This window comes from Anastrepha ludens, chromosome 4, assembly GCF_028408465.1.
Source record: "Anastrepha ludens isolate Willacy chromosome 4, idAnaLude1.1, whole genome shotgun sequence".
Lineage (NCBI taxonomy): Eukaryota > Metazoa > Arthropoda > Insecta > Diptera > Tephritidae > Anastrepha > Anastrepha ludens.
This window is the reverse complement of record NC_071500.1, coordinates 2,395,061-2,408,183: the sequence shown is the minus strand read 5'-3', so window position 1 is coordinate 2,408,183 and position 13,123 is coordinate 2,395,061. Positions and strand designations below refer to the sequence as shown.

General features: G+C 38.0%; 1 protein-coding gene across 1 annotated transcript in view; it reads left to right on the top strand.

Moving 5' to 3' along the window:
* Nucleotides 1-1,479: 1,479 nt before the first annotated feature.
* The window catches only part of LOC128859637 (uncharacterized), a 31,024-nt gene continuing 19,380 nt past the window's right edge, over nucleotides 1,480-13,123 (top strand). The window contains exons 1-2 of the mRNA XM_054096601.1: nucleotides 1,480-1,750; nucleotides 5,836-6,363. Of these exons, the coding sequence (XP_053952576.1) occupies nucleotides 6,172-6,363 (192 nt within the window). The 5' untranslated portion in view covers nucleotides 1,480-1,750; nucleotides 5,836-6,171. The remainder of the gene's footprint in view (nucleotides 1,751-5,835; nucleotides 6,364-13,123) is intronic.

Sequence of the window (13,123 nt, the reverse complement as noted above, 5' to 3'; positions counted from 1 at the left end):
AAGATCTCACATTGTTGAATTTTCTCGGTTTGTCTACATTCCACTTTTTATAAATAATAGCTTATAGAGATTTTCTGGCGCTTTTGACACATATAAAAAATCAAAATTAAGTAGATGTAAAAATAATTATGATCATCCCAAATCTATGCAAATATTCGTAAGCTATGGGTGCACTGAGGCACTGATTTCGGGCAAGTGGCCGCCGCGGCTGGCTCGAATAAATTCCAGCCGAGAGGCCCAATTTTCGACCGCTTTTTGCAGCAATTGGGGCCGTATGTCAGCAATAACGCGCCGAATATTCTCTTCCAAGACGTCAATCGTCTCGGGCTTATCTGCGTAGACAAGCGACTTCACATAGCCCCACAAGAAATAGTCCAGCGGTGTTATATCGCACGATCTTGGAGGACCTGTGGCGTGTCCACGGCGCGAGATAATGCGCTCACCAAAAGTTTCCTTCAATAAATCGATTGTTGCGTTGGCTGTATGGCATGTAGCGCCGTCTTGTTGGAACCAAAGGTCGTCCACATCAACATCGTCCAATTCAGGCACGAAAAAGTCATTAATCATGGTTCTATAGCGCTCTCCATTGACTGTAACATTATGGCCGGCTTCATTTTTAAAGAAATATGGACCAATGATTCCCTCTGCCCATAGAGCACTCCAAACAGTGACTTTTTGAGGATGTAACGGCGTCTCAGCAATGGCTTGTGGATTATGGTCACTCCAAATGCGACAATTTTGCTTATTGACATACCCATTCAACCAAAAGTGAGCTTCATCGCTGAACAAAATTTTCTTGTGAAAATCGGGATCGGTGGCCATCTCGTTTTGGGCCCATTCACCGAACGTGCGACGCGCTTGATGGTCGTTCGGCTTCAATTCTTGCACGAGTTGGATTTTGTAAGCCCGCAAACCAAGATCCTTCCGCAAAATCTTCCATAAAGTGGATGGGCACATCTCCAATTGCTGCGCGCGATGGCGGATGGACTCCATGATTAATCGAATTAGTGACTCTGATGGACGATTATGTCGACCGAATATTGGACGCGGTGCGCGATGCGTCGCGCGAACCGAACCATTATTTTCGTAATAAATTTGCACGATTTGCAAACGTTGTTCAGGTGTAAGTCTATTCATTATGAAATGGCAAACCAAACTGAGCATAAATCAAGTGACAGCTGTCAAAAAGACCATCTACGAAAAAAGTAGTGCCAACTTAAAAACCTAACCTCTAAAAAAAACACACTTTATTATAAAGCTTTAAGTGATTTGTTAGCGAAAATGTCGTATTCTATATGAATAACCTTTCACATTGCAAGATTATCTCGCGGTGTCACTGTACCTTTAACTTACATTTAGCCGGTGAGAGAAAAACGTGAAGCTTTTAAAAGCTCTAACAAATGCATACAGGAATCGGCGACTAAAAACCAATCTAATCTATGTGCTGTGGGACGACAATTCAGTTTCCTCCAAGTCGCTCGCAGCTTCAGTACACAAAACAAGAACTTAACAGTCGTGAATGACGCTTTTAACGGTTGCATCCGTGCGAATATTAAATTCGGTTGTCGGTTGCTAATCTATTTTCTATGTAACTTCTAGTTGCGATTTATAACAAATTTTTGAAGTTCAAAAGTTTTATTGTGGCAATAAAGCGAAAAAGTGTATACTCACGTAAAGAAGCATATTTATAGGCGCGCATCAGAATATCTAATAAAAGTTTTTTAAGTAGTAGTTGGTGGTATTCTCTGAGGTATTATTACATTTTTAACCTTTATTTAATTTAAATACGCACATACGTATGTGCGTAGATAAGTGCGTATACGAGTATTTCTATGTATTTATGCATGTTCACCTTGAATAAATATGTAAAGTGTGGCATATATTTTGAAAGTAAAAGTAAAAATTGTAATTCACTTCTGAGAGTATCCTTGAAAACGCAAGAAGTGAAGACGTGCGCATTGTTTTTATGCTTTTACAAATATTATACAATATTAGGTATACATACAAGCATACATACATTTGGGCGATGCAGTTGCGAATATAAATAAGAATCCCAACAATTTTCTGTGTATACATGACAGTGTTTTCACACATTCGCGACAGCAAACGAGAGTATAAACAAAAACAACGCTTGGGTCAAAAACTCGCTCAGCAGTGGGAAAGTGTCGACCGTCAAGTGTTGAGTTTTCTATATTACATTTCCTAGGTGTGTATGTGAGTTTGTTTATGCGGATACACACTCACATGTGTCTATGTAAAGAAAGGTCTATTTGAGTTACTTTTGTGTAATTCGCTACACGAGTTTTTGTACGCCGTTTGACATAAGAAACGGTATCTAAAACAAGAAGCAGCTTGTTTCGTAGGCGACAATGAAAAAAGCTCGCGCGGAAGTTCTTTGGTTGTGTCTTTCGCCCCTAGGCATAAATATATTTAGGAGAAGTGCAGGGGAATGTTGGTAAGCAAGAAAGCGGAAAAACACCTGTTCGGATGGAAAATACCTCTGCCAGACAATTTTAAAAAGTCACTTTTTACCATTTGGAATATTTGAATGAGTACAAAGTTGTACATATGTATGTACATATACTTACATGTTACCATAAATCTAAACGTAAATGTTTTTTCCTACATGCAGACGTACTCACATACCAAAGACATACGAAAAAACGTGCTTGTAGGTGTTTGCTGCACATATACATATACATATGTATAGGTAATTGTTTTTCTCCGCAGACAACAATGCATTACTTTAAGTGATAGTCTTTAGAAATCAATTGGTGCAGCGATATATATATATATATATGGACATGTGTCTATTTCGGGAATATATTTGATTTGATTTGGTTTGAATTGCAGATACATACAAACATCGTACAAATATACGTAATGGATGCTATAGGCATACATACAATGGTTCACATATGTTTATGTTCGTTCTTGCAAATATATAGCTGAATGACAATTGTGTGATATTTAATAGCCAGTAACAGTAAATTCACTTTGTTTCAATATTTTTAGCATTGATTCTGCAAATGATAGGCACACCTGTGGAATGCGTAGAAGTCGAATTCAGCCATAGAAAATAAAAATAGTGCAAATTTGTTGAAGATGGCGAATAATACAGTTTGGATAAGAGATTAAGTTGCCAAGGTTTAGTTTAATTAAGTATTTATACTTTTGCCGTTGTTGCCATCGCTTATATGCCCTGTAGGTATAAACTTTACTGGGAAGTTACTCATACGTCATGTCATGTCGAACGGCATTGTGAAATGTTGACGTCGAATTTTTAAATGCGAAAACTGCACTAATGCAGGCATAACACGTGAGTGCTTCTCAAGTTTAAAACATACACCTCAGTTAAATGCCAACTAAAAGTTGGCCGTATAATGTTCAAGGCTAAGGCGGCGCTGAACGTTTGCTGGAGGAAAATACACAAATGCTCAGGCACACACGCACTCAGCGTTTAATAGGATTTGTACAAAATATTTCTGGTAAATTTTTAATGGTGACACGATGGGGGTATGGGGTTGGAAGTTCGATATGTTTGTAGATATCAAAAAACGTACATAATTACCCTATAGGAAACATTTACACTGGAATCAACAATTAGTCAACGAATAATAAGTCATTTACAATTTTTCGCTACATACTGCAAAATTCAGGGTGTGTTCAGTTGGGTGCAATATCAAACCGTACTTAATGGGATGTTGAGTTTTTAAGCTCAATCTATATTAAAAATGGTATTTAATAAAATCCGTTACATTCCTTTAAATTTTGGTAGTCACCAGTTTTCAAAAAAGTAATTGGGTAAATGCTGACAATTTTAAGTTACATGCTTTTCTAATACAAAATTTAAAACATACTAGACCTCCCAAAAAAAAGCACTGCCACTTTTAATTAGAAGTACCTGAAATACCGATACGCTGCCTGCCAACTTCCCAGCATCGCTTTTATGTATGAGTACAAAGAGGCAGGGACTGCTCAAAATAAAATAATAATTTGTGTACTTATTTCCGCGGGTGTTTACACAAGTACCACTTAGTATTGCAGTGATGCCTTTTTGCCACATATCATTCTTTGTAATTTATCCACTTGCTCTTGTTTGCTCCCTTGCGCCATAAAATAAATGTGATATGTATTCTAAACAAAGCATGAAATACTTTTGTATGAGTACATACGGACATAAGTAGGTGGACGCGCAGTTTGTAGTACAGAAAAAGCCAACATTTCATTCATTGCAATATTTTAAACGATCGCGGAACCATGAAAAAATGTCCGAATTTAGTGATTTAAACACAAAAATTGAAAAAATGTTGGAGAAAAACAAACACGAGTTTATGTACGCACATGTACACACACATGAATGAATGATACATAATGAATCTGGTACTGGTAGTCGATTAAAATGTTCTAGGGTGCACCCCGATGCATTATTTTAGGATATTTCCAGACTAGCAAAAAATTACATATTCATGAACAATGCATATACGTATATTCTTCTTCTCTTTGATTGGCGCGATAATCGCTTAAGCGATTTGGCCGAGTTTAACAAAGCGCGTCAGTCGTTTTTTCACATGCTAACAGGCGCCAGTTGGACACACCAAGGGAAGCTAAATCCTTCTTCACCTGATCTTTCCAACGTAGAGGAGGCCTTCCGCTTCCTCTGCTACCACTAGTTGGTACCGCATCGAACACTTGGAGATTCGATGCGTTTGTATGACGGTTTAACGGTTTTGTATGACGGTTTTACTCAGACAACGAAGCCGCTGGAAATTTATTCTCTGCGCTACGTATATGTATATATAACTGGCGCTGCTTTTTTTTGTTGGTTGTTTGGCGAGCTCCTGCTTTAATTTGTGTTCTGCAAGTTGATACTCTTCTACAAAATGAATTGACCCACAGTTACATGCCATTTGCGAACGGCAGATAGTTTTGCATGAGGAATTTTGCCAAGGAAGAAACGTTTTCGAAGGTTTGCCATTGCATTCTTCAGTAGAACTACAAGCAAGATATGCTGCTGGTAGCGCGGCAATAAGTTTGAAAAGTTTAAGAAAATTATTAGACACTAGCTAAGATCCTAACCAGTGTGTCGGAGGTTCCCGGACTTGCGGACTGTGCACTCCCACCTACAGCTACCACCACAACGTTAACGACCCTTGGCTCAAACCTCGATAGTAAGGTTGGCAGAACTGCATATTCCGAACATCTGGGGATTTTTCCATGACTATTTCAGTGTTTTTTAGAATGAACCGATGATAACAATTAAAACCACGACACTGGTACAGTGTGATGCGATACCTGGAGATAAAATCTACATTTTCATTGAGAGCCGGTGGCGATAAAATCGAACACAAAGCAGTCGGCAATCTTCAGGGTAGCCATAAAATATCGCACATATCTTAATGGCATGGCTAAGTGACTTCGCCCAAATGTCACTTGGTTTCCTGTCTATTCATACATCGAGACACAGATTAACTAGCGAATTTTCCAGTGAAAACAAAATTTTTCAAACAAAAATTAAACAAATTAAAAAGCTGGTTCGTGTTTTCCGAACTATTTTGTTATATATTTTACAGCACCACAATTTCTGTTTTTTAATAAAGCATAGGGTACAATTTTTTTTGGCATTTGAGATGGGTAATTAAAATAGGAGATTACTGTAAGCTTTTATACCAAATTTATGGAAAATTACATTATTCCCATGGGGATTCAGTGGTGATTTTCAAAGCGTTGAGGCAGGGGTTGATATTACAAAGAACAAATTTAGGGGAGCATCAAGAAGAAAATACACTTTTTTTTGTATTATCCACTAAATTTTAACATAAAATATATAAAAAGCATTTACAGCCAACTCTCAAAGCGAAGGATGTTTGTGTAATGTGAAACTGTACTGAGGAGGCCAATGAACATTAATTGATGTCTGCGGGTACAAAATATATACAAATAGTTAATAAAAATAAGGGGTTTTAAAAGACCGTCGTAATAATGTAGGAGTGTAAATTTATTAAAAAGGAAATGAAAAACCACTATCGTACAAAAATTAAATTAGTACCTGAGTAGTGCTGTAAATGGTTGTGAAGTGCAAGGTATAGCAACAAGAAGGACGAGAGGATAACATTGTTGTTATGCAAGAAATAGTGTTTAATTTTATAAAGAAACTCTGCTGTCCTAAAAATGGCCATCAACATATTGGATTATGACCATTACGCAATCAGTGCGATTGTCACGGTCAGTATGCAGATCCTATTTTTCCTGATCAATTCCATCTTACAAATGGACAAGCTGACAGATTTCGCCGGCGGTGTTAACTTCATTATAATCTCCGTGCTCACCTTCTTTCTGGGACAGATTGATAGACCTTCGAAGGTAAGTAGAATTACACTCGCATATAATAACAAATCATATGCTTCTAATGACATGTATGTATATAGACCTATAGTGTATGCTTATTGAGAACTAACTATCTTAATTATATTCTTATACTTAGCTGTGTAAATTATTGCTTTCGCAATGAGTGCCTAAATCCACGTGTAATTTCAGATAAAAAAGACCACATGACAACTTAAATTAGTTGCTCTTTTATATAATTATCAGAAATCTCTATTAACTCAATCGACGCATTAGCCAGTCATCTTTTGCGTTCTCATCAGATGTTTTTTCAACAACGTTTAATGGTTCCAAGAGAGTCCGTTAGCCAATTAAGCAATAGTTCCTACATCTACATAATGTTGGCATGTACACACGAGCATACATATATGTAAGTCATTTAAGTCAGTATAGCAGTATTGTCTGCTTTCCGGTTGTGGGCCACCATACCTCAGAAATATATATTTTTTCAACCAATTTGTACTTAGTTGCAGTAGAGGGTGTTGCTTGGAGGAGTGGTAATATTCGAATGCGTTTTGAGGGTGTCTCTTGTGTCAAGTGAGCTGACAGTTTTTATCTGCACTCTGAGCAGCGTAAGTCAACACGTATACATAATGGCCACTGTGCATATTGACTGAGTTGGTAATGCATATGTATATGTACACATGTATGTATGCATATCTATGCAGGGATGACATGACGATATAAATACTGTGCACCTACATACAGAATGTGTAAGTATATATTCAATGATAGTTTGTGCATTGTTTTGTCTTTGAACCTCTGAGGAAATCGTCGTCATGTGCGCAACAACTACACTTTGTGCATGTACAAGTACATACACATGTACATAAACATATAAACCACATGCATTGAATAGACATTGTAAGAAAGAGAATCTGGATGCCAAATGTTGGTGCAATGTTTGGTCGGTTGTGCACCACATATGCACGGAACCATCTACGAACACACCCAGATACGCACGTGTAAGTATGGATGTCAATATGACTATACGTGCAATGTGCTCTGTGCTTAGTGCAATAGGAAGTGGGCGCGTTTTGGTTTTACCAACAGTCTGAAATTGTAACGATTCGCTACGCTGACTCAAATGGCAATTAAACACTCGTTCAAGGTCACTCTAGTGCCACAGTTTCCTTCATCAGTGTCAGGGTCGAGGCCTTCCGACCAGTGGGGCAGTGACAACTATGCAAAAAATGCGCCTAACTGTTTAGTTACTTTGACATAGGAATATGAAATTAAAAATTGTATAATTCTACAGTTATTCTGTTCAGTTTGAACTTTAAATACTATTTTTGAGAGGTGCTTCGAACTTTCCTACTATCTTACAATATAAAGGGTTGACTTGAAAGATAATAAAGATAGTCCCGAAGTGAAGCCTATATCTTCACTACCATTAAATTCTTATAAATATGGTTACACCACTCGTGAGCCTTAAGCTTTTAATAAATTCATCACTAACATTAACATAATTATCCTCATCATTACCAGCTCTTACAGTCCTTGTTTCGTGCTTTCAGAGTTTATTCTGACAATTGATCGATAGGCAACAAAGCGTGGGATGTTATATCTGCCCCATGGGTGAAATTTTTGTCGAGTGTTGCGGGTATGTTGTACCAAGGATAACATTTAATAATCCACATCGATTTGATGGCTATTAGGAACAGTTACTACCGGATGTATTTTTTAAGAGTTCGATAATATAAAACAGAAATATTGTTGGAATGATTTTTTTTATTATAATCTGGAGGATAATTTCATGACATTTATTTTTGAATATGGCATTTGTCTTTGTCACTTGTGGTTAAGAGTTATACGATACGATCAGTCCAATTTTTGTTCACTTTTTCTAACAAGTCTGGCCGTATGGCGTTAATGGTGGCTTGAATATTGACTTATAATGCTTCAAGAGTTGCTGGTTTGTCGACATAAACCAACGGCTTAACATAGCTACATGAAATGTAGTCCAGAGGAGTTAAATCGAGGGCGCCAGTGAATAGAACTCTTCGGGAAAGAAAGTGGCCACTAAATTCATTTTGAAATACATTTTTGGCAATTTGCATCAAGTTGCGCGCTGTATGGTAGGTTGCGCCATCTTGGTTCAGTCAACTCAGTCAGCATGGCATGCATGCAATCATCGCAACAGCAGATTCTTCATTGCGCGAACAGATTTATATTTTTCAAAGTAAATGTCCACAATAAGGAAGCATTGTTCGGGCGTTAAACGATTCAGGATGGGTTGCCAAACCTTACTGAACAGAGATGTCAATAAAGTTTGTCATTCTCAGCTGCCAAACCATAGTTATCGATATCCATAGTTTTCATGCAGCTAAAAAACACCCCATCGTTTTAATTAAATTGATGCCTTATTTTGTTATTATTGCTGACATCTCAGTATTTTAAAAGAAATAGCTAGCATCATTTAAGTGCGCGAAGTCAGCCTTTGGTTGGCCAACATTTAGTCGAATTTGGTCTTTAAATTTCTTCGGAATGCGTGATTTATTTGGATAAACTAATCGTTTTTCATTTTCTGATCGTGCTGGCCACTTTTGCAGTTAGAGCATCTGCAGTTCGACATTTAAAAAATCGAATCTACCGCTGAAGTATGGAGAGTCCTAATTGTGGGTTCTCTGTTTTAACAGCCCTCTTCATCATATTATTAAAATCGTTGCACTCTTTAGAGGTAGCGCTCCATAAGTAACATTTTTGAGTAGAGGTTGTTTCGGTTAAAGCGTTGCAGACCTGTTAAAGCAGAAATCCTTAAACTCGATATTGAAAAATAAACAATTGTTAAAACACTTACTAACACACATATGCACTTATAAATAGGTTTCGTCAATAAATATTTACATTCATTTCTTTATGGATGAATTATTCCACTTTGCAGATATGTAAATACTTACTTCCGAATGCAATATTCGGAGGTGAAATTTGCGAATTCGCACTCTCGCCATTCTCGAGATTTTTCTCGCCAATTTCTAAAATGGCACTTGAGATATGGGACACTGTTTTACCTTATGGGTGGCGCTGTTGTCAATGAAATCTTCTTTTGCAATGTCTAAAAAAATCTTCAAACCTGCCGTATGAATTAGGCAAATAGGCAGGCAAAAATTTATTTTGACATTTCTTTCTTCACTTGCAGGATGTTTATCTTTTTTTTTTATTCCTTGATATCTCTTTTCAAATTAACAATAAATAGTTTATACATGAAATTATTTATATATTGTAGTTATATGAAGAAATACCGCTCTTAATCAGAGCATAGGGCGGAAACAAACTCAGACCAACGTGAGCGATCTTGTGCAATTTTTCGAATTTCATGCCAGGAACATCTTGATGGGTATTCCGCGTGTGTTGATCGCATCCACGTTGTTCGTGGTCGTCCTCTTCTTCTGGAGCTTTGTGGATTCCATTCTAGGGCCATCTTTGTGATGTCATTGCCTTCTTTGCGTAAAGTGTGCCCAATCCAACGCCATTTCCTTTCTTTGATATCAGCTGCGATGGGCTTGCACATTGAAATATTTCAAAGATTTTCGTTGGTGATAACTCTTGGCCAAAATATGCGGCGAATAATGCGCAGATATCTGTTGATAAAAGTTTGTAGGCTATTGCATATGGTATCCGTGACTTTCCATGTTTCGCACGCATAAAGTAACAATGGGTTGATGCTTGTATTGAAAATTCGCAATTTTGTTTTTGTGCTGATATGTCTTGATGACCAGATTCGATTCCTTTTGTGAAAAGCGTGGCGAGCTTTGTTTATGCGGGAACTTCCATCACCTTCCGCTCCACCTTTTTTTGACACTATGCTGCCAAGGTAGCAGAAGTTTTCGATGTCCTCAATTGTAACCAGCGTGCCACCCACTTCAAGCGACAGTGCGTCCTGGTTTGGAGTTTCGATACGTATAAGCTTCGTTTTTTTGAAGTTGACTCGCAATCCAACTTGGCTTGCATATCGCACTAAGGCAGTAAGTTTAGCGTGTGCTTCAGACAATTTGTGTGTCAAAAAGCATATATTATCGGCATAATGCAGATCGCAGAGCTTCTGATATGGGCGCCAATCAATGTTCGATGGAATATCGATATTTGTTTTTCTTATAATGTCATCAAGTACAGTGATAAACAGCAGCGGCGTCAACACACAACCTTGACGCACACCATTGTGAATACTGAACAATTCGCTCTTTTTGCCTTTGAAGAGTACACTGCACACAGCTCCCTCATAAAGTTCTTGAATGATGGTGACGATTTTTTCCGGTACTCCATTAGTCCTCAAGGAAGACCAACTAGGTATCAAAAGCGCGCTCAAAATCCACAAAGAGTAGGTACAGTGGCGAGCGCCATTCCATTGTTGTTGAGAACTGGGGCGATTCTCTCAAGAATGACAAATGCCAAGATCTTTATTACGGCATTTAAAAGAGTTATGCCACGCCAATTTGCACAGCGACTTAAATCGCCCTTCTTCGGAATTGATATTATTATGCCCTCTTTCCAGCCGATCGGGATGGTGTTTGTTGACCAGATTTGAAGTAAGAGGGGACGGAGTAGTGGGGTTATTTCATTACCGAATTTTAATAACTCAGGTGGTATACCATCCGAGCCAGCAGTTTTGTTGTTTTTAAACTTGTGGATTGCGGTTTTAATTTCTGTGCTAGATGGGGGCTCAGTCGAGATATCCCTGTTGGGACTCCGTCGTCTATTGCTGGGGACGGCGTTTGCTTCTTCAACGCTTTCGCGAGTTTCATAATGTCTTCTCCACTCGGTAAGCTGTTCCTACACGGTGGATAGAGTATTCCCATCTATATCTTTTAATGGTGGTATGTGGGGTTTCACATTTGCCAGTTTGTTGATGGCAACGTATACACCTTTTAAGTAATTTTTGTATGCAGCTTTTTCAGCGGCGCTGGCAATCTCGTTATAGTACCTCTCTTTATCTTTTGCAGCCTTGTCTTTTACCTCCGTATCTGCAATCTTGTAACGTGAAGCGAGACTCACTTTCCGTATAGGATCGTGGGTACTTTGGAGCTGATTTTTAATATCCCGTATTTTTTATCCCGTGTTTATCTTAGAGTGCTTCAAAAGGGACGCCTAGATGTCAGTGGTGGAGAATTCCTAAACAGTATCTTTTTGTTGTTATCTTTGACATTTGACAAGCAGACAGATGCTCAACTTTATACGATAGAACAACGCGTTAAAATTATTGAATATTATTATGAAAATGATCGATATTTAAGAGCAACATATCGCAAAATTCGTAATTTTCTTGGTAGAAATAATCATCATCATCCGAAAGGTCGAATCCGTTTTTCTTCGTCCAAGTGTGCTCATTCTTTGGGCAACCATACCAACCTAATCTTCCGAATGCGTCGACAATTCATAGGTTTTTGAAAAAATTTAAAGAAACTGATTCTGCAGAGGATAGAAAAAAGACAGACAGACCAAGAACTGGACGTTCTGTTGAGAATGTTGCTGCTGTAGCGCAAAGTGTTGCTGAACAACCTTCAACATCGATATTTCGCCGTTCTCAACAATTACGCATTCGACTGTCTATCTGATATTAGCTGTAGACGTATTCACGGTGGTCATTTAAATGTCCATATAATTGTTATAATTCGGGCGCCGTAGCCGAATGGGTTGGTGCGTGACTACCATTCGGAATTCACAGAGAGATCGTTGGTTCGAATCTCGGTGAATCGCCAAAATTAAGAAAAACATTTTTCTAATAGCGGTCACCCCTCGGCAGGCAATGGCAAGCCTCCGAGTGTATTTCTGCCATGAAAAAGCTCATCATAAAAATATCTGCCGTTCGGAGTCGGCTTGAAACTGTATTTCTCTCCATTTGTGGAACAACATCAAGACGCACACCACAAATAGGAGGAGGATTTAGATTATGAAATATTAAAATTATCTAACCTCAAACAACAGGCAGCCTGGAGTAACACTTCGGAAAAAAGCTTGTCATTTCAGGTCATAAATATACCAAAGATATTAAAGATATGGTCGCAGAAAAACGCAAAGTACGTAGACGATGGCAGCAAACAAGATCCCCAATCTAACAAAAATGGCTAACTAGAATTACAAAAGAAATTTCCAAAAATATAAAAGAATTTAAAAACAGATCTCTAAGTACTTATCTAAAGAGCTTATCAAACGAATGCATCACTGATTACTTGCTCTGGAAATGCACAAAAAACTTTTTACAGCCAATAACACAGTACCCACCATTCAAAATAGAAGACAGTCCTTGGGCCAAAAGTAGTAAAGAAAAAGCTAATGCGTTTGCTGAATATCTGGAAGGCATCTTGAAGCCATATGATACATCGAGCGCAGCCGGAATGCAGCCATTTTACTATGAAGCTGATGTCGAAATTCTCCCTGTTACGGATTCCGAATTGCTTGGTGAAATAAATAAGCTAAAATCAAAAAAATCTAGGGTCTGTCAGACTCACGCACGGTAGAAGTGAAACTTCTAAGTTGGTTGTTCCATGCATGGGAGCCCCGGTTTAGATCTCTCCCCCCTCTCTCGTGTTAAATTCAGGTTTTCATTTTTTTTTTTCAGAAAAGCGTAAATATTACTCATAAATTTTTTATTATACATTGATAAAATATAGTTATAATTACAATGGAATCATAGGCACCTTTTCAACACATTTCTAGTATATACATCGATTGTATTCACAAATTATTCAGTGCGAATCACAGGTCAACGCAATATCCTAACCTCGCTTCACACTTACTGAAC